This window comes from Nannobrachium achirus (assembly GCF_963921795.1).
Source record: "Nannobrachium achirus genome assembly, chromosome: 21".
Taxonomy (NCBI): domain Eukaryota; kingdom Metazoa; phylum Chordata; class Actinopteri; order Myctophiformes; family Myctophidae; genus Nannobrachium; species Nannobrachium achirus.
In genome coordinates, this window is record NC_137828.1 from 9,573,787 (window position 1) to 9,601,738 (window position 27,952).

At 41.8% G+C, this 27,952-nt stretch overlaps 1 protein-coding gene across 1 annotated transcript; it reads right to left on the reverse strand.

Annotated features, from left to right (window-relative positions):
- Window positions 1–95: 95 nt before the first annotated feature.
- LOC308307245 (palmdelphin-like) lies at window positions 96–27,800 on the reverse strand (the record flags this gene model as incomplete). The annotated part of the gene is made up of 9 exons (XM_080752419.1): window positions 96–642; window positions 2,801–3,125; window positions 3,801–3,925; window positions 4,673–4,982; window positions 5,973–6,054; window positions 15,200–15,314; window positions 17,827–17,957; window positions 20,285–20,365; window positions 27,756–27,800. 9 exons carry the CDS (start codon window positions 27,798–27,800, stop codon window positions 96–98), a joined length of 1,761 nt encoding a protein of 586 aa, XP_080608545.1.
- Window positions 27,801–27,952: the final 152 nt, after the last annotated feature.

Genomic DNA, 27,952 nt, shown 5'->3' on the forward strand with positions numbered 1-27,952 from the left:
ATCGGGGGAAAAAATAAGAGAGAGAGGGAAAGAAAGAAAGAAAGAAAGAAAGAAAGAAAGAAAGAAAGAAAGAAAGAAAGAAGGACAGACAGACATCAATTAGTTCCCGCAGCTGAACGGTGCATGGACATCTCCTCCAGGCTGTCGCTACCTGTGAGTGGGGGCTCGTCCGGCACCTGTCCGCGGCGGGGACAGAGGGCGTGGCCGCGTTGGCCGGGCCTGTGAGAGAACGTGGGCTTCACGGGCGGCAAGTCGTCACCGCGAGGGTACGTCTGGCCGGCGGCGGCGCCTCTGCCACCGCCCACTTTGGCCACGCCCACTCTGGGCCTGAACACCCTGCTGGTGCAGCCCTCCGGGTGGAAGGAGAGGAGCCGGTCACCTTCGTCGTCCTCCTCGCCGATGACCACCAGTTCGGCCTGGAGGTCTTCCTCCTCTTCCTCGTCCTCGGCGGTCTGGTAGCCCATGAAGATCATGGTGACGGGTTCCGACTCCAGGTCCTCCGAGTCCGGCAGGCTGTTGACGAAGTTGAGCGACGCCTCGCTCTCCGGGTAGAGCGGCGAACGTCTGTCGAAGTCGATGGTCTCGATCAGAGGAGCGGGGCTGAGCCCGTCGCCGCCGGGTGCTGTCCACGCCTCTGCGATCCTGCATGTGCGAGGCCAAAGACGATGGCGGAGGTTACCTTTTACAACATTCTATACATGCTGACAGTTATGTGTGGAGCCATGTTGTGCCATACTGGCTGCTATTGCATACATATTGTATAGACCTTTGCTTGTTTTACAGACCACGTTTTTTGTTTTCTTTATCACTGTTACTATGCTGCTATAATGTCCAAGGCAAATCCTCACCCTCAAATAATCAACATTTTGTCAATTCTAATTGTGATGCCGTGCATGGGATTTCTATAGAACTGGACTGGGGCAGCGCTAGCCTGGAGGAGCCGGGGGATGCCACGGGCAAAAATGGCTCCAAGGTCGAGGTGCCAAGATTTTGTATGTTTTTATTTACTGTTTCATGAAAAAATATTTTTTTGGGGGGGCCCACTGATCGATCACAGAAACAGACACAGTCGTTGTGATTCAGTGTTGAAAATAATTGTGTCAATCGGACAAATGATTCCAGAGATAGAGCTGAATCAATCAGCTCTGCATCCTCATCCACTAGAATGAACACGCAATTTCTCCAACAGCCACACAAGGGAGCCAACACACAAACAGAGAAAAGCATCTCTCTGATCTCAGGTCATTTTGACATCTTTTCAATATATACATATTTTTTTTCTTTGATCTAAAGACGTCAAAGACGTCATTGGCACACTGGGCCCTTTGTATGAGAAGGACTAGAGGGGCGGTTACAATTTAGCGCTGGCTCCCTATTGGTTTACCATTCTGTGTGCCCGCCCCTGCTCCCCATAGCACATAGCTCAGAGCATAGACATAAAAAGGTGGACGCCTCCTTCGGCTCTGGGGCGCCCGTTTTGGTTGATAGGCAACTTTTCCAAGACTGAATGGCTGCAGGCGTGGACGCTTCCGCGTGTGTCAACGAAGGGGACGTTCAGTTGAATTGAAGTCCCGGAAAACATGCGCTGCGATTGGGCCAGTAGTCACTTTGAGTGGCAGCGTGCTTTTGGCACTTCCGCACTTCTGCCTATCAAGTTTGATGGGTCGCTCCAATGAACTGCAGCGGCGGAAGAGGCTTTTTATATCTGTGGCTCAGAGCCCTGACGAAGAGACGCCCCCTGCACTCTGGTTGGTTGGGGAAATGGAAGGTTGACTCCCAATTCCTTGTGGAGTGAAATATTTTATATTAATACTACATGTTTGACAAACCAATGGGCTCTCCAGCCGTGCTGAAATTAGCATGAGGGCAAAACTATCGTTAATAGAAGATTTGAGAGTGGAATAATCACATTAGAAATACCATCAGTTTGAACGGGACGTTTACAAATAGTAGCAATATGACCTGGTCATTAAATTATTCACTTAGAAATGCAACAAAAACTAAAAAATCTCCATGAATTCAAGGAAGTGGCCTCCTGTGCTAACTGTTCCTAGCTGAATAGGATAGGGGCTACGCACCTGTATTTTAACATTATTTATACGTTATTATGGTGGTACTTGGAGAGAGAGAGAGATATTTTCTGAGGTGGTACTTGGTGTAAAAAGGTTGAGAACCACTGCTGTAGCACATCGGTAATGTTGTAAAGGTAGGGTGGTTAATGTGGCCATGCATATTTGATGAGTTGGGAGTGAGAATGTGTTGGGGGAGAAAAGACTAATACATTATTTTTAACTCTTACAGCAGGGGTCTTCAACGTTTTCAGCCCAAGGACCCCTTAGCTCTGAGAGAGATGAAGCAGGGACCCCCACTACATATTGTATAAAATTGCGTTGCAGATTAAGAATGTACATTATTTCTTATACAGTTTAGACTTGACAGCACCATCATCTGTGAAGGTTGAATTAATGTGTATTTACATTTTTAACAACTTTAACTGTCAATTCCTACTAGTTTGCACTTCTTTTTCCCTCTACACAAATTTTTTTTTTGCAGATTTACAAGCTCACAACGCCTCGCAGCGCGAGGCGTTGTGAGCTTGTAGATCGGCTATTTTTTTGGCTAATGTTCCACTTAGAATAGGGATGCTAGGGTTCAAGTGATGTAAAAAACACGACCACACAAAGATTTGGCGGACCCCCTGTAGTAACTCTGAGGACCCCCTAGGGGTCCCGGACCCCCTGTTGAAGGCCCCTGTCTTACAGTATATGCCTGTACACATGGACTTAACACTAAAGATCACCTTGAGCCTTGAACCTTGTAGACAGGCTGCATGGGGGCCGGCATCCCGTCAGACCTGGTGACGGAGACCAAAGCCACGGGGGCGGGACTGGTCGCGTAGCCGCTGTGTCCGTTGGTCAGGATTGGAGGGGTCTCGGCACAGGGGCGGGGCGACGGAGGCTGGGGCGGCCCATGCTTGTCGTTGTAGGCGTCAATGGGGGCGTGGCTTGGAATGTGCGACAGGATTTGTTTGGTTTCTTCTTCTCCTCTTGTTTGGGTTTTGTGGGTCAACGTGGAGGCTTGCTGGAGAGGAGCGGGGCTGTGGGTTTCATGGTCTTCAGGTAAGGCTGTAACCATCATAAACATTTTAGTTGACGATTAATTGCCACACAAATAACCGTGATTAATGATTTAATTGTGTTTTTGCCATTGAATATTCAAACAGGTGAACCCCAGGGGGGGTCCTCAAATTATTGTGGGGGGTCTCCAGATGTTTTATTTTTTTATTTTTATCCCACCATTTTGTAACCCATTTTTTCACCCAGTGCCAATTTGCCTATTGTAATCCTGGGCTCTGCTCTCCCTCTGCCGCGCCTGGGGAGACAACGGACTGACCTCATGCTTCCTTCTATGCATGAGGAGTTCAAGTTGCTTCTTTACACCTGACAGGGGGGGATTTCCCCGGTTTGGACGTAGCGCGTGGAAGGAACACGTTATTCCACCCAGTTCCTTTCCCCTCCATCAGGCGCCCCGTAGTTCCTCAACTCTTAGTGCTCGTCAGGGTGGGGGTCCCCAGTTAAAATATGATTTTTTGGGGGGGTCGCGGCCTGAGAAGGTTGAGAACCACTTCACTAGAATACTGTTCCTGAAGAAACAGGGTGGGTTCGAGTAGCACACTAAGTACCCACTAAGCACCATTATTACTGGGGTTGGTGGGGGCCAGACAGTAGCCCCCCGCGGGCTGCAAATGGTCCGCGGGCCGCCTATTGGGGAACCCTGCTTTACTCCATTGGCTACTGTACCTCCAGGATGTGGCCTGAGCTCTGGTTGGTCGGCAGAGCTTTGAGCTCCATTTCCCATCAAGCTGTTGGCCTGAGCGGGCGTCTGTTGTGGCGACTTGGCACCAGGTGTTCTTGGCGTCGCAGGCCTGATGTTTTGTAAAAAAAAGTAATAGAAATAGAAACATGATAAATGAAGAAAACCCTTGGTATCGATTTTTTATGTGGATATCGATATCGATATTGATTCTTCAAATGAAATTACACGTTGTTCTGATCTATCAGCATTTTATATACCAAATCAACTCCAATCACTGCCAAGAAAATATAGCCAACTTTTCTTACGTTTTTAAAGTTGTCACAGATTATTTATCTAAAGTACGTTCCAGTACGATCTCGAAAACGGACAAAAACTTTGCAGATTTCATGTTTACATGGCAGCTCGGAGTGTAAAACAGGACACAGAGATATGGGTATTTTCCTGCAAAACTTTACATGAGCGTTTATGGAAACCCCTTTTTTAAATTATTATTATTATTTTACGCCTAAATCCTGTTTCCGGTTGGTAACTGGGTCTGATTTTTATGTTTGGTTGCTCTCAGGTGTTGCGTGCTAAAAATAGCAGATGTACAAGCTCACAACGCGTCACAACCAAGTGTAAAATCAGTCATTACGATGCCATCAAGGCCTGCCAAAATACATTTTAGTCGACTAAATCAACTTGTAGATTTAGTCGCCTAAAATCTTATGACATTTAGTCGACTAAAATTAGACTAAAACTAATACTTTTCAGGTGACTAAATTACATTTTATTCAAAAAAATATGACTAAAACTAAATAAAAATTTGCTGTCAAAAACAACACTGCTTCAGAGTATTTCTTCCACCACTGCCTACCTGCTGTTTCCAGTGTATGGCGAGGAGTACACGGGGTGGTGGTACTGCACCTCACTGGGTACTTTGGTATCGGTGGCCTGACGTAGAAGCTCCTCCACCTCTACGGGGGTCATCATCTCCGCTAGCGCTCCGTCGCCCCGCGGCGAGCCGCCGCCGTCCTGCCTCAGTGCGTACACCGACTTCCTGCCGTCCTCGTACACCTTCACGCCGCGCTGCCTCGCCGCCTCCGGGGTGACGGTGGCCGTGGCGACCACCTGGCTCTCGCCGGTGCGCATGTCGCGCTCCACGCTTATCTCCATGGCGAACATGGCTGCCCGCCCGGACAATGGGAAATAAGAGTTATAGTTCTCTCCAAGGATGGGACTGTATTCTTTTAATGAGGTAAACAATTTAATTCCCGGAGATCTGGTGGGGATAGACTAAAACACCTCTTCTTACAAAGGAAAACCTTTTGGATTTTTAAACTTAAAGCTATGGAGTTTCCAGGCCTCAATGAGGAAATAGATTATTCACCTTTGTTATAATTGTTTGGTCTGTTCCAAAGGATTTTGAGTTATTGTAAAGTGATTCTTTCTTGAGTACCTACAAACTGTTTCTTTGTGTATTTCTTGTGTTTCTTTTTTTGTGTTTTTGGGAAGGTTTTCATGTGTATGGGTCTACATTTTGTCCTGGCATGGTTTTAGCCTCCCAGTCAACCTGTATATGAGCTAGTGATGTCATATCCTGTTTCCTAAAAAAGCCATGTTTGTTCAACTGTTTTGCTTAGTCACCCTGAAGAAGATATTGTGCCGCAACGCGTAGGTGCTTTTTTAAATATTTCTTGCCATGCATTAGCCCCAAAATAAAGGCTTTTTAACTGTCCCTCAAGAGTGCCTTGGTCTAACTTTCTTTGCATAAATGTTGTCACCTGGCTACCAAAGATCGAGCACCTTGCATGGGAGATTTTTACTCTACAGCCAATCAGATGCACTCCTTGCCCTCTGTTTTCTAATTCCTTACATGTTTTTGCTGTCAGTAAGAAACCTTGTATCTCAATATTTCATGTTTTTATTTAAATTTTTTATAATGTCCTACTTTGTCAAACTAATATAGCTATAGGCTATACTGTTACACAAAAATAGCAATCTAGATCGCCCGTTTTTGCTATTTGCATGCACTTGCTTTACATTGTTTAAACTAAAGTGAAAGTGTATGTCTATGGGTTTTGAACCGATCAAAAGTATCAACAATTTCTGAAATTATTTTGGGAATGTTAAATTTCCCCAGAAAGGTTTATAATAATAATAAATAAATAAACTACCCTTCTTTGGTTCTTCTTCATTGGTCTGCAGTTTTGGACTGGGGCTCTTCTTCGGTGGTGCTGGTTGGAATGTCAGTGGAGTCTGTGAGACTGGCGAGGGGTGTGCGGGACCTGAGGCGTAAGCGTGGTTTAGTCACACACAGTCAGTCAGCAGTGCGTACTTAATAACACAATAACAACGTAATAACTTAATAACAACAGTATACTTAATAACTCAATGTAGAAATAAAAGGGAAATTCTATTAAAGGTATATTCAGTGATTGTATTTCATTCAAATAAAAATATAATTGGTACATTTTCCATTCATTCTCCTCACTAGAATGTGTGCTGACCATATAAGGACTTCCACCATGGCCTGTGTTACGAGCATAGCTAGATTCGGGTTTCAGAGGTGGCCAGACAGTCCTCGACGACCAATCAGGGTAGAGTATGGCCATAGTTATGTTATGATGTTTAGTTATGATGGTCAAAATAAAAGTTTTGAGAACCACAGTCGCTCTGAATTAAGAACGTCTGCTAAATGCCCAGATTGTAAACTACTGAAACATAAAATGCCACAGTCTCGTAGTAAATCAGTATCATACATATCCTGAAGCTGGAGACGTAGTCCTACCGATATTCAGTGATTGGGTCTAATGATCAAAACGAGAACATTATAATGGTGTAAAAAAATCTATAAAAAACTAAACATTTCCATGCTGTAATGCCAGTAAGGAACAAGATGACCCCCGGCCACTTTCATTATCACTGAATACACCTTTAAATGTCTATTTTGCAGGAAGAAAGAAAGAAAGAAAGAAAGAAAGAAAGAAAGAAAGAAAGAAAGAAAGAAAGAAAGAAAGAAAATAATTAAAATAATTGGAATCAAACGTATAATATCTGGTTATGCAGATATAGGCTAGTGGAGTACAATGATAACGTTAAAAGTATTTCAAAAGTAAAATACATATACAAGAATATGTGCTTTGTTACTTTTCATCACTGCAATACATACACACTTAATTAGCGTATTAGTCATTGTTAGAGAGTGGCACACCCTGGAAATAGCCGATCTATACAAGGTCAGAGCTTGTAGATAGATAGGCTATGTTTTGTTCTGCGTGTGAATATAAATCAGGCATTAGCTGGCATTACCCTCAGTAGCAGTTGGTATGTATTAAGGTCAATTCATGCTTAGCGCGACAAGTGTTGAACTGCATGTCAAAACAACAGAGAACCTTGGCAGAGGGTGTCGCGTAGCTCTGGAAAACGAGCGCTCGCAGACCCCTTCATTGGTTCTCAAACAGGGCTTGCTAAATGCTCATAGTCGGGGATCCACATGCCCAAAAGCTCAAGGAATAGGGTTGAACCTGTGATGTTCTGCCGCACTTTTTATTTCTGTTTTATCTATTAGTTTGGTCATTAAGGTCCACAGAATGAGAGGCCTGCTCTGCCGGAAATATCGCGAAAAAAAGCTATGGCCATTTGTATTCCACTAGAAATATAAAAAAAATAAATGAAAAATCTGCATGTGAGGGGTCAAACTAGGGGTTCTTCATCATTCTGAATCCATTGCAAGCATTTGTTTTGCATGAAAAACATTCCTTGGGCAAAATATTGGCCCCCAAAAACTTTTTTCCACTTTTCACAGTTTTGGGTGGCCAAAATATTGCACAAGGAATGTTTTTCATGCAAAACAAATGCTTGCAATGGATTCAGAATGATGAAGAACCCCTAGTTTGACCCCTGACATACTACTTAAAGCAGATTTATTTTCTTTTTTTAAATATTTCTAGTGGGGTCAATGGGACAGTGAATACAAATGGCCATAGCTTTTTTTCGCGATGTTTCCGGCAGAGCAGGCCTCTCAGTCTGTGGACCTTAATGACCAAACTAATAGATAAAACAGAAATAAAAAGTGCGGCAGAACATCACAGGTCCTCTCCCATTTTGAGAGACTGGATCCCCGGCTAATATTACTCATAATGTTTTGAGAAACGTAGTGCAGACACTTGTTGTATAAATCATCATTTACTTTTATATGATAGTATTAAAGACATGCCAAAGACATCGAGCCATGCACAAGATGGTTTAGGACATGTAATCGTTGTGGTTAAAACAAAATGTTATTATTTTTAAATAGAGTTAAAGCTCCATATTGTGATTGCAGTCATTGTTACACAGTGTTCATCTCTCCAATTTATTTATTCGTTAATTTGTTTTCTTTAATTACTTCCAATTTCCCTTCTTAGTGTCAAATCCTGGAATAAATTCCTTTCCAAAATATTTCTTCACCAATGTGTTTGTAAAGGTGTCTAGTAACACATCTCACAAAGACTGAAATTCAGTTCCCCTAGGATAATCCGTTACAGCTGATTGAAGTTAGAGTCCCATTAAATGAACTTAATAAATATGCTTTAAGTAGCATGTGAGGGGTCAAAAAGGGGATCTTTAATGATTCTGAATCCATTGCAAGCATATGTTTTGCACAAAAAACATTCCTTGGGCTAAAAACAGCCCCGATACAATTATGGTTTAGTGATGAGTCATCACTTTTCACAGTTTTGTGGGAGCCGCCTTTACCCCAAGGAATGTTTTCCGTGCAAAACAAATGCTTGCAATGGATTCAGAATCATTAAACACCCCTAGTTTGATCCCTCACATGCTACTTAAAGCATATTTATTTTGGTGTGTTTTATCCTGTATAGTTAATTATTGGGACTCCAACTTTCATCAGCTGTTACGGATTCTCCTAGGGAAACTGAATTTCAGTCTTTGTGAGATGTGTTACTAGACATCTTTACAAACACATTGGTGAAGACATGTTTTGGTAAGGAATTTATTCCAGGACTTTTTAAGATATCCCCTATTTAGTATCCGTTTTCTCTCTTGAAAGTATGGAATTGGTATCCTGACTTGAAATATATTTTCTGTTTATTAAAGAGCTGCCAGGAGAGACAGGGAGACCCCTGTAACTGAACAAATGATCACAATACAGAGCCATATATTCAACACTTATTTTAACAAAAACATGTTTTAACAACTTTATGTCAAAAGAACATGTTGAAAATATGCATTGTTTGCTGTCGGGCAGTAACCTCATACAGAATGTTCATATTTAAACTTTATGTTTTTTTTTTTTTTTTCGTAAAAACTTTATCATACAAGTCTTGGGGGACATGTCTCCATTACGACATGTCGCCACTCCGACACTGACTTCTTATTGTCGGAGTGGCGACACTTCCATAGAGGTTATGTTTAGGGTTAGGGTTAGAGATAGGGTTAGTGTCGGAAAGGAGACTGCATGTCGGAAAGGGGACATGTCGGAATGGAGGCGTGTAACCCAAGTCTTGGACGAAAGTAGTAAAAAATAGCCGATCTACAAGCTCTCTGCACGACGCGATGCACCACGTTGTGTGAGCTTTTTTTCTACATTTACAAGGTTTCCACCATGACAGCATTGATATGTATTACATACTGTAGTTATTGTACCTTTATACCGTCCTATGTTAATGTTAATGACACACATGCTAGTACTTACCGGCCCGGTGTTCAGCGTTCAACTCCTGTGTGTGAATAAAGTTGTTCAAGTTCAAACGAACCAAGATATCACAAAGACGTCAATAACGATACTCAGTGGTAGAAGAAGTACTGCAAAATTGTTCATTTAAGTAAAAGTAGAAACACCACAATGAACAAATAATTTGTTGCAAGTAAAGCTCCTGTATTCAGTAGTTTTACTTGAGTCAAAGTTCAAAGGTATTGGCGTCAAAATATACTAAGTAAATCATTACTCATTATGCATAATGGTCCATTTCATTGGTTTATCCCTTTAATGTTTGAGCTACCGTATGTAGCTAAACATAATCACAGTATTAGTAACTAATACTATAGTCAACTAATAATGAGTTGATTGTATAAATGTAATTCATGATATAAATCTTCAAAGTCACTAGTAACGGAAGTCAAGTGAGTTGTAGTGGGGTAAAAAAAATAATATCTTCCTATGAAGTACAGTAGATGTACAGATAGTCCGGAGGATTGAGACCAGATTTTAATAGTGCAAATAAACAAAACAGACATAAATGGCTTCTCAGAATGGTTTGAACAGATGTTTTTACTTGGAAATGTTTTGAAATTTGAAAATGTTAAATAAAGCATTAAAAACACGGCATAATTAATTTGTCCCAGTATGAATACTTTGTCTAGCTTACATATCTCAATAGTTTGGCTGTCGGAATTGCTTTCAAGTAGTTAGTTTAGCTATACGGTTTTCACTTGGGCAGGGTAGGGTAGCTTGAGAAAAATTGCATTGCTACATTTTCAGTGACACATCAACAGGGAGCACAACATGAGTCATGCCATCTCCCTCCTTTTGTATTCTGAGTTTTGGTCCATTATACCAAAAAAAGTATTCTCCATCTCATCCATTAGTTTTTAACACCGTAATGTGTTTCACCCAATAACTCAATGTCATGATGCACTCACACAGTGGCTTTATTGCATCTTAGGATGAGAAACAGACATTTTGGCTATCCAGCCTTCTTCAGTGTATTCCCAATAGTCAGGGAAAGTTAGCTCTCAAACTGTCAAATCTGGGAATAAATTCCTTACCAAACAATTTCTCCACCAATGTGTTCGTAAAGGTGTCTAACATCCCTAGCAAAATGTTTGACAGCAAGGGTAATTCTGGGTCTCATTCACTGTACACTGTACTATAAGGGAAAAAAATCACTCCCAAAAATATGCTTTAAGTGGGGTGTGAGGGGTCTAACTAGGTGTTTTTAATTATTCTGAATCCATTGCAAGCATTTGTTTGGCACGAAAAACATTCTTTGGGCTAAAAACAGACCCAAAAGAACTATGGTTTAGTGATGAGTCATCACTTTTCACAAGGTGTATGGGGTCCATTTTTGGCCCAAAGAATGTTTTTCGTGCAAAACAAATGCTTGCAATGGATTCAGAATAATTAAAAACACCTAGTTAGACCCCTCACACCCGACTTAAAGCAGATTTTTGGGAGTCATTTTTCCCCTTATAGTACAGAGTATAGTAAGTGAATGAGACCCAGAATTACGTACCTAGCTGTCAAACATTTTGCTAGGGATGTTGAATTTCAATCTTTGTTAGATATGTTACTAGACACCTTTACGAACACATTGGTGAAGAAATTGTTTGGTAAGGAATTTATTCCCAGGGTTTTATTAAAATTCCCTGACTACAACTAATGGTTCATGAAACACATAAGAGCCTGTGCCCGTCATGGCACTCAAATACAAACCAAAAGCCTTTCATGCATACAAACATAGAAGCACTTCAGAACCATGTCATCCTGCCCCACTACTCTTCTCACAAAGACACTTCCGTCCCAGGCAGGAACCCGCACACAGAACACACTGAAATGCATACCTCCTATTTTCTCAATAATCAGGGGATATCTTAAAAAGTCCTGGAATAAATTCCTTACCAAAACATTTCTTCACCAATGTGTTTGTAAAGGTGTCTAGTAACACATCTCACAAAGACTGAAATTCAGTTTCCCTAGGAACATCTTTGACAGCTAGGGTAATTCTGGGTCTCATTCACTCACTATACACTATACTATAGGGGAAAAAAATCACTCCCAAAAAATATGCTTTAAGTGGGATGTGAGGGGTCTAACTAACTAGGTGTTTTTAATTATTCTGAATCCATTGCAAGCATTTGTTTTGCACAAAAAAAAACATTCATTGGGCTAAAAACAGCCCATAAAATGATGGTTTAGTGATGAGTCATCACTTTTCACAGTGGTATGGGGGTCCATTTCTAGCCCAAGGAATGTTTTTGGTGCAAAACAAATGCTTGCAATGGATTCAGAATAATTAAAAACACCTAGTTAGACCCCTCACATCCCACTTAAAGCATATTATTTGGGAGTGATTTTTTTCCCCTATAGTATAGTGTATAGTGAGTGAATGAGACCCAGAATTACCCTAGCTGTCAAAGATTTTCCTAGGGAAACTGAATTTCAGTCTTTGTGAGATGTGTTACTAGACACCTTTACAAACACATTGGTGAAGAATTTCTTTGGTAAGGAATTTATTCCAGGATTTGACACTATTTCTAAAGATATCCCCTGACTACAAAGCCTGTGCACTAATAAAGGCCTGGCACAGACATTATCCTCTCAAACATCAAAATGTATGAAGCAGTCAGTATGGTCTTCTGGTCTACCTATAGCACATATAGGCCTACTGTGCAATGGACATACTTTTGTACTATATGGGACAAACCCCTGGACAGCAGGCAACTTGCTGATGTAAAGAGTTTTGGTCAACGGTTATGGAAAGCATAAAAAGGTTTCATCCTGTACAACCAGCCATCCAAAATATAGATTTTTGGAATATGGAATGTGGCGTAAGCTGCGATTAGTTCCCTGCAACTGTAGCTTAGGCAACTGCAAGCTTGTAGATCTGCTATTTTAGGTTAATCCCCCTCCTGAATATGGATACTTGGGTTCAAGTAGTTAAAAGCACCAGAAGACAGTGAGCACCATAGGCAGAGTGATAGTGATTTTGACAGAAGAGTACCAGCAAGAGGTAGAGGATAGTTTTAAGACAGATTTCTGGAAGCCTGAGACCTTGCACACATGGAAATAGGCTTCTAGCTAAATCCGGCAATTGATTGAATTCTTGTTCTTGAGCTGAATGTTCATGTGCAATGTACCGTAAATAAACAAAATAAAGTCAAGTCAAGTAAAGTACAACACACACGCACACGCACGCATGCACGCACACACACACACGCACGCACGCACGCACACCTAGTCTTACACACGCACGCACAACCACCCACACAGGAAGGTCTCCAGCAAATGCATAAGGTTAGACAAACAAAGCCATTTCCAACACAGTCAGGGTTTAGGATACTACAACAGGTGACACGTTGTTAGCACAGGAACATTTATAATTAATACGCCATGTCCTCGGCAGCAATCTAATGAAAAACAATAATCTATTCCAGCAACCTTGCAGGTGTCTCGTTACACTCTTTCTCACGATTATTTGACATTTGCATGCCAAAACAACAAGACTGTCAACATGTCAGTCCCCAAGGGGAGCTGAATCAGATACAGTTCAGTGGTGAACAAAAGCAGTCAACGTCAGTAGGCCATCTATTCGACAAGATCACAACATGTTGTGATGCGCCACATTGTCTGCTATTTTTGAAATAGGTATAACCAGTAAGACTCCCTAATCGGGAGATAAGCGACCGTCAGGCCGCAGCGTGATTTTAGGGAAAAATGTGTAGGAGCAGTGTCCAAAAATGTATTTCAAGAAATCGGCCTGATAGTGGCGCTATATGGGACAGATCCATGTTGATGAAATGAGTGTAGACATACTGTGTACCGATTTGCGTGATTGTAGGGCAAAATTTGTAGGAGCAGTGTCCAAAAATGTGTTTGAAAAAATCGGCCTAATGGTGGCGCTATATGGGAGAGATCCATGTTGATGACATAGAACGTAGAATAAAGGTGGTTGAAATTAGTTTTTGTGCGAGCATTGAATATTTGCATTATAAATGAAGAGTTAGAGTTCCCTGCTTTAGTAGGTGATCTTTGTGTCTTCTGTTTGTGAATCTAACAATTATAAGATGGGTGGGCAGGAGTGTGCATTTTCATAGTATGTTTATTGTAACGATCAATCAATCGATTGACGATGAAAACACACATTTCTAACTAGGAAAAAGACCATGTCCTTGTGGACCACCAGTTTCTCGTGCAGTTACTTGGAAAAGATGCAAGCAGCAGATACATACAATCACAGTTTCACAGTGTACTGTGCATTAATTAATTAATTAATTAATTCATTCATTCATTCATTCATTCATTCACACACACATTAATGTGTTCACTCACTCATTCATTAATTTGTTCACTCACTGCACATTCATTTATCACTTGTGCACGGTATGCAGTGGGCGAGTTTAGAAACGCTAGGCTTGCTAAGGGAAGGAGCGCTCGTTTTCAACATCGTCGGCAGGTTAGCTACTCACCAGCGTCGGCAGGTTAGCATTTCACAAGGTTAGCATTCACCAGCATTAGTTTTACTGTGGTTAAGGTTAGGGTTAGGGTTAGGTTAGAGTTAGGGTTAGGGTTAAGGTTAAGGTTAAGGTTAAGGTTAGGGTTAGGGTTAGAGGATAGGTTTAGGTTTTGGTGCACCTCTGCCGCGGTCCAAGTGACTACAATGGAGCACTCCCTACCTCCGGTTCAGCCAATCACAAGCTTCAAAAATGAGTGCGGGGCGTGGTTTTCCCTTAGCAAGCCTAGAGTTTCTAAACTCGCATCCAGCGTATTAGCGTATTACTCGGATTATGTTATTTTTTTACTTGGGTAAAAGTGGCATTACAACAAAGAAAAAAACTCATCATGCAGAACATCCAATTTGCCTTGTTTCTTTTTCAAAATGTGTCATTTTTTGGGGGAAGAATTCAGACCTGCAAACCCAGAACGCGTCATGACGCATTGTGAGCTTGTAGATCTGCTATTTTATAGCTGAAGTAGGGCTTAAATGGTTAATGTGTGTTTTGTAGGGCTGGGATGCGATTAAAAAAAATAATCGAATTAATTACAGGCTTTGTAATTAATTCATCGCAATTAATCACATTTTAATCGCATATTAATCTTTGACCCGAGAAGCATTTTTTTCAAGTAAAACACATTTTGTAGTACGAGTGAATCAATGAGTGAGTTTTTTTAATCTAAAATTCACATCCACTGGGCCAACCAAAGCGCTCTGATCGGCTACTTCTCCCTTTGCGTTTGTTGTCTCTTCTTGGTTGGTGCATCGCTATGATCGGTATGCCCGAAACTGAAGGTTCTGTGGTGCAAAAACTAAGTGAGATTAAAATGCGTACATTTTTTGAATTGTGTTAATTTTCTGTAATTAATTAATCGCAATTAATCAGTTAAAGTCCCAGCCCTTGTGTTTTGTAATAACAATCCATCTAAATCTGCAAAGTTACAGTGGCTAGAGCTGTCAAATACTTTCAGTGGAGTTAAACAGTACAATATTTGCCTCTGAGATGTAGTGGAATAGGAGTGTAAAGTATGGAATACGGACTACTCCAGTAAAGCTAAATAGTAGCCTACATAAAAAAAAGTACTTTCCACCACAGTGTATGACATGGGGGACGGGGCGACGGTTTCCATGGTGAAACCAAAACAAAGCAGACCAGGAAGTGGCACGGCTTCACAAAGCCCGCCTACCTTGATGATGTCATCTGGCGTTCGCTCCACCTCCTTGAGGCGTCGTAGGATGTCCTTCTCGTTGTCGGAGATGTCCAGCTCCTGCGTTTCCAAGGCAACGATCTCCTTGTCTATTCTGTGGACAACATTCAACAGGGAAAGGTCTTCAATTCTCAGACCAAGGACCCTTTAGCTGAGAGAGAGAGATGAAGCAGCCTTTATTGATTGGACCGTAGACTGAGAGGAAGTGGTGAGAGAGATGGGGAGTGACACGTAGCAAAGGTAGTCAAGCTTGGGAATCGAACCAGCGACACGTTGACATGCTACACTGGGTCTATGTCAGGGGTGGGCAACTTTGTTGATGGTGAGCGCCACTATATCTCCACCTTCACTCCAGAGGGCCACATTTGTCATTCTAGTATCTCATACAATAGAAGCAAAAATAGCCGATCTACAATCTCAAAACTTGTAGCTTGTATATCTGCAATTTTTGCTATTTTCTGAGCTTGTAGATCTGCTATATTCTTCTTTTGAATTGGAATCCTGAATTATTTTTTGTTATTTCTTAATTGGAATCCTGAAATGTAACATTTTGATTTAATTTCAAACGCATTTAGTTATATACTCATGTTAACTTTATGAACCTAAATACAAATACATTGGACATAAAAACATAAATGTTAATACGACTACTAGTCATTGAGCTACTAATATAGACTGACGGAATTAAAGCAGGTCATGTTTGGAATTGTAACAGCTGAAATCAATAATATATCACTATTCCGGTATTAACCTGCATCAAGTGAAGGTGATGTGGCCCCCGGGCCGCCAGTTGCCCATGTATGGTCTATAATGTGGTATGTGCCTGGACCGGTAGGTCCAGGTTCAACCTTTGTAGATACCGGTAGTTTCATAGATGTTGACAGCACTTTTGTCAATTTTGTAAATGTATGTTACTTCTTTTGACATTTGTTTGTTTGTTGATTTTCTAGTATGTTTAGGTGAAGTAAATGGTCTAACACATTGGTAACATATCCGTCCCCTGGACTGTCTCAATCTTTTCACTGTGACCTCAGAGCACTTCTGTATGTATGTGTTTCTAGTTTCGGCCCGTCACTCACTTTATGGAAGTCAGTGTACTGTATAATGTTTCCCACCCTTATTAACAATACCGTGGAGGAGGACAACTGTGGCCTTGGTTATGGGGAATATTGTTTTGACTCTACAAAATTTATAGGAAGGAAAACACATTATGAATCAACCACTTAAGCCCTATATTTCAAATGGTGAAAATAGCAGACCTGTGGCCTTGGTTACAGGGAATAACGTTTCCAGGGACAAACATTTCTCACAAGTGTTCAATGTCAGGCCCCAACCCAGAAAATAAGGGCGAAAGAGCTTGCCATGGCTTTGGACCCAACTTGTTTCATTCAGCTCAGAGTTACAGTTTATTTTCAATTAACTTCTCCTGTGGATTGCTCTATAACTGGGCACTGTGTTTAATAACTTGACATGACTCAATCGTGACTCAGGGAAACAGGAATCTTTAGGCCTCAGAGGTATGGAAATGTGCAGTGGAGAGCGACATCTAGTGGATGAATATTGTGTTGCATTACCTCTTACAACTGACAAAAGCTGACACTGAACTTCTCCTTTATTCGGTAACTGTTTGAATTCTGTGACCCAATTCCATGTCAATATGGCTGCAAGGTGCAGTATATAGCCCATTGAACCTTCAATAAATCAATGTTATACTCTGTATGTTCTGTATGTTCTGCTTAATGATGTTACCTGTCCATACAGTATTTGGTTCTGTAGCTGCGTGTGTGCTAGCCCTAGAATGGCTGTGATCTTTCAGATCACAGCCATAGAACAGTCCCTATCTGCGGCGGTTAGCACTAAAGTGCTGCGCGTTACTTGTGTACTCACCCAATACTTTATTCCTCAGCCTGGGAGAAAGATATTGTCCTGTAGTGTCATATCCATTTGAAAGTTCTGGCTGAAAACGTGTACTTTGTAAAATATCTCCACGTATCCACGAGACAACACGGATGACTTTCCAACCTGGCGAGGGGCCCGGAATGACTGCTGGACTGAATATATCATAACATCCTTTGGGAAGCACAAACATACGGGGCACACAATCACGCAGGTGGTGTTATCTATCACCGTGCGTCAGTCACAAGCAACTGTCAATTGTGTGCCCCGTGCGTTTGTGCTTCCCAAAGGAAGTTTTGATTATATTCAGTCCAGCAGTCATTCCGGGCCCCTCGCCGGTCGTTAAGTCGTCCGTGTTGGTTTGTGGATAAGTGGAGATATTTTACAAAGTACACGTTTTCAGCCAGAACTTTCAAATGGACACTACAGAACAATATCTTTCTCCCAGGCTGAGGAATAGATTATTGGGTGAGTATACAAGTAACGCGCAGCACTTTAGTGCCGCGCAGATTAGCTGCTAACCACCGCGGATAGGGACCGTTCTATGGCTGTGATCTGAAAGATCACAGACATTCTAGGGCTAGGTGTGTGCCTCGGAATTTTTTTCTGATCGTCAAAATAAAAGCATGGGTTTCTGAGGCTACTGGGTGTGTAATAATGTTACCTGTCTATGTTGTTCTGTAGCTGGGTGTTATGCTACATAATGTTACCTGTCGATGTTGTGCTGTAGCAGGACACTCTGTTCCCTTTCATCTTGGACCTGAAGTCTCAAAGCCTCCTGCTCCTCCTCTGTCTGCTGGCTCAGTCCATCCATCAACCACTGTTCTCTCAGAGCCTTCTTCTGTTAGGAACACACAATTCAATTACATTTTTAATTCAATTCAATTCAATTCAATTCAATTCAATTCAATTCAATTCAATTCCAAGGGCTTTATTGGCATGAGAAAACATACGTTTACATTGCCAAAGCAGAAGTGTACACAATACAATACAATACAATCGGAACAAAATATGTACAGGTCAGGTGAAAAGAGTGTAACCGGTTTCATGCATCAAGGTTACGTGTAGGCAATGCAGGGATATACAATGTGTGTGTGTGTGTGTGTTTTTGAGCGGTGGTCACGCCGCTCCTATACGTGGCCGTGTGTGTAGAGGTACGTGTGTGTGTGTATGTGGGTGGGTGCGTCCGTATGTAGCCTCAAGCCTGTGGTGTAGTACCTTTTCTAACCACACATGTTAAGGGAGGGGCGCTGTTTTCAGGCCAGGCCAGGCCAGGCACACACACACACACACACACACACACACACACACACACACACACACACACACACACACACACACACACAGGGGGGAAGGGGGGAGGGAGGGGGGGGGGGGGGGGGGGGGTAAACCACCGCTCAGTTCACACGGGTGTGATTTTTTTTAAGGTGGTTGGATTCCATTTGATATCCTTCTGCTATCGCAGCAGCTCACAAATCTTGCTGCTGTGTTTGCATATTGTTTTACACACACACACACACACACACACACACACACACACACACACACACACACACACACACACACACACACACACACACACACACCAAGGTGCCAAGGTTCTTTCGTTGACAATTATAAAATGTTTAACTATCAAGATTTTAGGACAGCATTGATAATAGTCGGCAGGAAAATATCCCACAAATAGCAGATCCACAAGCTCAAATGTGTTGCAGCGTGCTTTGGTGCACGACACAGGCTAGAATAAATCAGGCATGGCTCCAATCCTAACCCTTTACCCTAACTTCTAAATGTGTAATCTCTATTATACCACAGGGGTCTTCAAAAGGGGGTCCGGGGTCCTCAGAGTTACTACAGGGGGTCCTCCAAATTTTTGTGTGCTAGAAACATTGTTCTCCTTTTTTTATATTAACCACTTGAGTGTCCCTAGTGTCCTTATTCTGAGAACTTTAGCCAAAAACAGCAGATCTGCTGCGAGGCGTTGTGAGCTTGTAGATCGGCTATTTTTGGAAAAGAGGTTTGGTATAGAGGGGAACAAGAGCAGACTAAGTATATAGTGAAAGGTCAACTGAATTGACAGTTCAGGTTAAATATCTGAAAACACAAATTGACATGAATCCAAAATACACTGATAATTGTGCTGTCAAACAATGAAACTATAAGGAATCTATGAACAGATTGTGGGGGTCCCTGCTTCATCTCTCTCTCTCAGCTAAGGGGTCCTTGGCCTGAAAACGTTGAAGACCCCTGCTCTATACAGTATTTTTTTTTATATTTTCCTAAGCCTAATTTGTTTTCATCCCTAAAACAACCATCTCTTGTGAGGATCCCCATTTCCCTCCCCTGAAGACGCCCGACAAAGCACGGCTGCACTACGATGGATTTGAACCCGCAACCGCCGTGCTGGTGGGCAGGGACTTTATCACTGCACCACCGCACCACCTATTTCTACTATACTTACAGTATAGTCGGGGGATATCTTAAAAAGTCCTGGAATAAATTCCTTACCAAAACATTTCTTCACCAATGTGTTTGTAAAGGTGTCTAGTAACACATCTCACAAAGACTGAAATTCAGTTTCCCTAGGAGAATCCGTTAGCTGATTAAAGTTGGTGTCCCATTAAATTAACTATACAGGATAAAACACACCAAAATAAATATGCTTTAAGTAGCATGTGAGTGGTCAAACTAGGGGTTTTTGAATCCATTGCAAGCATTTGTTATGCACGAAAAACATTCCTTGGGCTAAAAATGCCCCCACAAAAATATGGTTTAGTGATGAGTCATCACTTTTCAAAGTTTCGGGGGAGCCGCCTTGACCCCAAGGAATGTTTTTTGTGCAAAACAAATGGTTGCAATGGATTCAGAATAATGAAAAACCCCTAGTTTGTCCCCTCACATGCTACTTAAAGCATATTTATTTTGGTGTGTTTTATCCTGTATAGTTAATTTAATGGGATCCCAACTTTCAGCAGCTGTCACGGAATCTCCTAGGGAAACTGAATTTCAGTCTTTGTGAGATGTGTTACTAGACACCTTTACAAACACATTGGTGAAGAATTTTTTTGGTAAGGAATTTATTCCAGGGTATGACACTATTTCTGAAGATATCCCCCCAACTATTACTGTATGTGGACGTTTGGTCCTCACAAGTACAGTATGTTGTACCTTTATGTATTGAAGCTTGAGTTTCTCTTCATCGATCTCTGTCCGTTTCTTGGCGATATCCTCCTGGATCCTCCTCTTGTCCTGGGGGACCAATCACAACACACCACACGGTCAGGCACGTGCACACATTCAGTAGACATCAAAGGGGGCTTGAGCCCCTGCCCCTTTCCCCGTCCGTAAAAAGTGCCCTCTCCAGAATGCAGTTTACTATGGTGAGTCAGGGGTCCAGGGGTGCCGCGAGATCATTTGATAATATTTGGAATTTATTTGGACACTTTAAACTAGACCAGGTCACCTGGTTGTGCCAGACCCGCAATGAAAACTAGTATGGCACTGAACTAACACATGAACACACAGGATTTTATAGTCTCAGCAACAAAGCGTAGTGAGCTTGTAGATCGGCTGTTTTCACTAGTATGGCACTGAACTAACACATGAACACACAGGATTTTATAGTCTCAGCAACAAAGCGTAGTGAGCTTGTAGATCGGCTGTTTTGACTAGTATGGCACTGAACTAACACATGAACACACAGGATTTTATAGGCTGAGCAGCTGGAAATGTTTGTGAGCTTGTAGATGGGCTGTTTTCACTAGTATGGCTGTGGGGCAAATGTTTTGCAGCACTGAACTCAGGGTTCGAGTTATGCGGGGGCCAGTGGGAGCTTAGCTCCCATAGTTAAAGTCTGGGACCCCATAGTCAACAACCCCCTTTGGGGTCTCTTTTTTTCTAAGTGTGTTTTTTTTTTTTTTTTTCTCGTTTTTTTTTTTTTTTTTATGTTCCATTGGAAGAATTTATATTATTTATGTTAACTAGATATACTAAATAAACATGTTAGACAGTAAGACTGAACAATGACATCACACCGTTTAATCCTACTATTAATTTTATTATTATAAATCAGGCGCATTTAATGTGGGGTGTGAGTCTTCCTTTACCGTCCGGGTTATAACACACTCGCTGCAATGGTTCCTACCTTTCCCCCAGCTGGATGCAGACCTACCCAGCTGCGTGGTCTCGCCATGGCCTGGGCATAGGCTAAGCTAGGAACCACTGCATCGAGTCTTTGCACTTCTAGCCACGGCCCGGACGGCAAAGGAAGGCGGACACGCCGGAGAGCAACAAAACAACCAAACAAAACAACGCTGTCTTAGCAAGACCATACCCGAGGGAAGTAGGGGTGCTGGGGGTGCGGCCGCACCCCCTCCCCCACGTCCCACCGCACCCCCTAAAGGGGGGTTGGGGGGAAAATATTGCCGATCGGCAAGTAGAGGCTCTGACATCAGTGGCGTGAAGTAGGAGCTATTGGCTACTTCTATTTCCAGTACAATTTCAAAATAAACATGTGTTGAATGATCGATTGTATAGACAAAAAAAAAAAAGAAAGGCTCTTGTTTTGAAATGTGCTTCTGGGCACTGTTCAGAGAGGAAATGGCTTTCAAAGGACTTCCCTTTTAACTTGTCTGAACGTCTGTCTCTCCGTGCGTAACTGATGCGTCATGGACTCGGTGGATTATAACAATACGGCCATAAAGGAACAGAACACCAAGACAACACAACCTAGGCTATGAAGACATTAAACATCGCCCTCTGCTAGCCCTGGCGTCCTCACTGGTGAGTCGTGGGCTCGTGGCTATAGACTTGTAATGATGAATGAATGCTATGTTATGCTGCTGTGCTGCCTGGCTAGGCTAACGTTTGGGCTAGCTAGTGGCTAATGGCTATGGTGTACCAGAACCATCGCCAATGAAGCCTGGGTTTCCGAGGCTAGCTGTTTCCTAACACTGGGGTCTGGACCGATGTGGCAGACACGTTGTATGGGTCACAACGCACTGAACACAGTGCGAAGCAACTCGTTGTGAGCTTGTACATCTGCTATTTTCACTACTTGTTTGGTACAAGGTAGTAATGTCTCTTGGTTCACGGGCTAAAAAGTTTGGGAACCATCATACTTGCTGTTGTAGACAGGTTCACGGGCTAAAATGTTTGCTTGCTGTTGTAGACAGTGGTGTAAAGTAACTAAGTAGAATCTACTTAGTAGATTAACTGAAAAGCTCTGGGAACTGAATGATTTTATGAAACTGGCACTTGTTGTCTGACTGTTGGTACCAAGAAATCCAGACTATATACCGAAAAGTACCTGATTTAATATGATTTAATATAGGAAAATACTCGTTTTAGCCGACTTTATACCCGAAAAATAGGGCCCCCATAACTATGGGGGCCACCCCCATAACTATGGGGGCCCTAGAGGAAACCCCTAGCTCTCGGAGTATAACTCGAACTCTGACTGAACTAACACATGAACACACAGGAATTTATAGTCTCAGCAGCTCGTCAGCCAACTCAACTCAGCTGGTCCCGTACAGGTGACGGCACTCAAGGCAATCAGCCGAGCAAGGGAAGGGAGGGGCAGATGAGCAGTCAGAGGCAAACACAGGCACACTGAGGAAAAGAGGGACACTGAGGAAAAGAGGGACCGACCGACCGCCCGACAGACCGACAGACCGACAGACCGACAGACCGACAAAGCCTTATGTAGGCCAACCCCCTGGGTCTGGCAAAAATATTTAGTATCATTTTAAACTTGAAATGCTACGTTATTTTCAGTCAGTTCTAACCAAAAGGGCTATTATCTCAACGTTTTCCTCGCAACATAATCACTAAAATATCGTCACTGTCGGGTAGAAACCTTGTAACCAAGTTTCAAATGTGTACGTCTTTTGGTAAAGCAAAGCCCTGCTTCATCATACAAGACTGTCACACAAAACTAGTGAAAACAGCCGATCTACAAGCACACATTGTGTACAGGCGTTAGTACATTTTATAGATGATAAATAGAAAACGAACGGTTTTGGAATACAAGGTTTCCACCCAACAACGACGATATGCTATAAATATAAGGTGCTGGGAGTGAAAATTATAATGTAGGGGTGTCTCGGATTAAAAAAATATTTATGGGGTGTGAGTTGAATTTTGTTGCTATTGGGCAGAAACCTCATATCTCATATTTCAGATTACACACATTAAACGATAGTTAATGTGTAGCTATATGGAATGTAAAAGTAATTAGACCCCTCTTTTTAATTTTCCCTCTTAAAATTGCTAAATACAAGGCACAAACACTTAGTTTCCATACAACCGTTTATTTGCATTGCAAAACCATTCGATACAGATTATTTGCATTGTAAAACGATATGATATACAGAGCCAAACTGTACGATATTTGCTTATGCATATCGATACAGTAGATCATTGAAAATTTAAAAACGATGTTTCGATTCAGTTACTATATCGTTACACACACAGTGAGGACCAATCATACGAAGACATGTTGAAAATGGGCGAAACTGTCCCCTGAATAGGCTAGGCTACTTCTCTGACCACTGCATAACAAAGGTACAGACAAATGTTACCACATGGAAACTATTTGTCATGCTGTCATTCCTGGCTGTGGCTTTGGCCTTGAGCCCACAGCTGCTCTGTGCCATAAAGCGTTGATGTCGAGTGGAAACCTTGTACGGTAGCCTATGTCAAAAACTGTTGCTTTTCAGAAGATTTAAAGGAAAAATGTTCCAATGGATCCAATGTAGATAATATTTAGTCGCTAGCTCATACTACTTGAACACGACCCCGTTAGCTAAACCCCACATTCTCTGGGCCTACCTAAGCCAGGGACGCGCTGGGCCCCTGATTCAGCCCGGGAAAGTTGTAGAGGCCCTCATTGCATGCTATAGAGCATACATGGGCAACAGGCGGCCCGGGGGCCACATGCGGCCCCCACCTTCACTTATTGCGGCCCGCAGGTTAATATCAGAATACTGATATATTATTGATTTCAGTTGTTACAATTCCAAACATGTCCAGTCTATATTAGTAGATAATGACTAGTACTAGTCTTTTTTATGTCCACTGTATGTATTATGTATGTACCGGTAAGTTCATGAAGTTAACATATAACATATAAATGCATTTGAAATTAAATACAAATTTTACTTTTCGCGATTCCAATTCAAAAATAGCTCAAAATAATTCAGGATTCCTATTCAAACATAGCAAAAAGAGACTATCTACGCTTGTTTTTGCTATTTTTGACTGTGTATGCATTGTGGCCCTCTGGAGTGAGTGTGAACATATAGTGGCCCTCTCCATCATCAAAGTTGCCCACCCCTGCTATAGAGAGAGATCTCTCTCTATAGGGCTGCTGCTACTCAAAGATTTGCCATTTCAGATCATGACAAGTGACAAGCCAGTGGGCCAATTACATGAGTTATATTTCGTCGTTGTCTGGTGGAAACCTTGTATGTCCAAAACCGTTTGTTTTGTATTTATAATTTTAAAAATGATTTAAACGAGTGAAAACAGCAGATCTACAAGCACACAACGCCTCGCACCGTGAGGCGTTGTGTGCTTGTAGATCTGCTGTTTTCACTACTTTTGTGCAACGGCCTTGTATGATGAACAGGGCTTTGCTTTGCGAAAAATTTACAAATTTGAAACTTAAAGATACAAGGTTTCTGCCCGACAGTGACGATTTACTTTGTTGGCCGCCCAGCCCCCAAAATGGAACGAAGGCAGACATTTTATTTGTATTTTTTTCCTAATGGCCGTCCTGGACCGGCCGGGAATGAACCGGCCGTTTGGGAGTTGTCCAGCTTTTCCCAATGGCCAGCACGTCCCTTAACCAATGGCACTTACAGGCCTAATTGTGTATACATGTGACCTGACAGTCGCTTATCTCCCGATTAGGGAGTCTTACTGGTGAAAAAAGAAATAATCATAACGTAAAAAAATAATGAAATATGAGATATGAGGTTCTGCCCAATAGCAAACAACATGCAACTCACACTGTCAAACCCACGGTAACAATTTAACCCTGTCTGTCTGTCTGTCTGATTGATTGATTGTTTGATTGAAGAATTTATTAGAAGTTTGCAATAGAAAAAAGTACAGGCTTATTTCCACAGGAACTACACTTTAAGTGTCATAACATTGAAAGACAGACGGATAGAACATAGTACTTTATCTAGGATAATATCAGTTTCAAAAGCATAACATCATATACAAAGGCAGAAAAAAAGGGTGGTGGGAGCATGGGGGCTTAGTCTATTTACAAGTCACGGGTAGCAGCCGCCTGAAGGTGACTTTTCATACCAATGTTGAAGGAGGCTAGGGATTTGCTCTCCTTTAAGGCTTGAGGAAGGGCGTTCCACATGTTGATGGTATATCAGGAGAACGAGTTAGAGCCTTGTTTAGTGTTAAATCTACGTTGATGATGATTAGTGGAGCTGCCTCTGGTGTTGTGATCATGAACATCCTGGACCTTGACCTTTAAGAAGTAGTTTGTTAGGTACATGGGTATCTTGGAGGTGTAGTGTATATTGTACACCAGGCCCATTGCAGGATGCTGTACTCTGTCTGACAGTATAAAAATGGGCGTGCATGTGCGTGTGTGCGCCCGCGTGACCACCTGTCCACCATAACACTTAGCCAGTTGTCATGTTATATATAGCATCACAGCGGCCTGGTGTGGAACATTATATTGTCTAATTCCCTGTCTCACATCAAGAATCAAGAATCAAAAAGTTACTTTGAAGATTTAGATTATTGCAAAACATACATTAACCAATTAAACCTTATTTTGTAGTTGGTCTATAGCCTAGTCGAAAATAGCTAATCTATGGTATTAGCTCGCAGATTGGCAATTCTTTATATTTGTCATACAAAGAATACAATTTGTGGTTTAGTGGTTCAGAGAAAAACATTTCCTCTCTTTTTCCCCCACAAAGGGAAGCATGCTTTCAAACCAATATCACCAGCCTTGAGAGCTTCTTCACGCCCACACACACACTCACAGCCAGCCAGCGTGGAAAGGGCTTGTCATTAAACCCACCCACACTCACCAGTAACCACTACTACACACATCTACAGTACCATCTGACAACATTCTCTTCAGCTCACCACACTAATATCAATGTGTGGGATAGATGGATTATCATTAGAAAGAAAGAATATAGATACATAGATAGATAGATAGATAGATAGATAGATAGATAGATAGATAGATATAAGATAGATAGATAGATAGTATTTTGTACTGTATTTTATATTCATTCAATGTGCTATATATTTCTCTAAAAAATGTAAAAAAACAGGTTCACTACCAATTCATGTTGTTAAAAATAATCTGTTTAAAACTATACGATCACACTTTGAATATTGTAGCCCCTTTGTATTGCTGCTTTGTTTATGGGGCAGGAGCTGTGTTGCCTTTCCACACCACCAACCACATGTGTGTGTTGTTATTGTCTTGACAGAACTGACAATAGATACAGCTGGGAGTGAGCCAGAATAGAGGGGTTACAGATAGATAGATAGATAGATAGATAGATAGATAGATAGATAGATAGATAGATAGATAGATAGATAGATAGATAGATAGATCGACAGATAGATCGACAGATAGATCGATAGATAGATCGATAGATAGATAGATGATATTGTGTGTATATTACTAATAAGTATACAGTATAAGATATAACACTCTGAATCATGGCAGATAATGACTTACTAATAATTATTATGCAATATAAGATATCATGTGTATTGCTAATAATTTGATATAGGCCTAATATATAAAATATCATGTATATTACTAATAACGATATGATATATAAGATATCGTCGTTGTCGGGTGGAAACCTCGTATATCTCCAAGTTTCAATCGCCCTGCTTCATCATACAAGGCCGTCACACAAAAGTAGTGAAAACAGCAGATCTACAAGCACACACCGCCTCGCGGTGCGAGGTGTTGTGTGCTTGTAGATCGGCTGTTTTCACTAGTTTAAATCATTTTTTAAATGATAAATGCAAAATGAACGGTTTTGGACATACAAGATTTTCATCGGACAACAACGATATGTATGAGATATCATGTGTAACACTTCTACTGCCTCTTATTTTGAAGGGATGCTTGGTGCCTTGGTGCCGCGCCGCTTCCTCCGTAGGCCGCCGCTATTATTTTCCGGGCGGGGTTGTTTTAGTTTTTTTGGATTATCACTTGACTGCAACGTTTACGTCATCTAGTCACATGACAGTGTGGGTCCCGAAAGGAAACATGGCTTTGCCCAGCCGAGTGCAGTTTGGACTGTAAGCAGGCCACCCTTTGGATCAAAATGTCTCTTTTTGAGTAAATGAAGTCTCTTTATGGGCCTCTCAATGGATTTACTATGGAGCTTCACTTCGCGTGCACGCCCAACGTGCGTTGTAAACAAGTCGCGGGATTTACCGATGCACAGTGGACCACGGAGCCGTATAGTAAGTCATAATATATTTACTGTATTTACAGTAAGATTGACGGTGAGCGTCGTCAACGGCACCATGATTTTAACCCTTTAAATGCCGGTGAGGATCGTCAACGGCAGCAGAACTGTTAAATGATTTATAAGATATCATGTATGTTACTTCTTACCGTGATGGCCTGCAGTCTCTCCTTCAACAGGTCTGCCTCCTCCATGCTGACCCTACAACACACAGAGGTCAGAGGTCAGAGGTCAGCACATCCCAGAAATCAATAGACATAACAAGCACTGTTACTGTATGTCTCTGCACTGTACACACCTTGAATGGACTATGATTTTAACTAGTCCAAACCTCTCTCAATCTCAG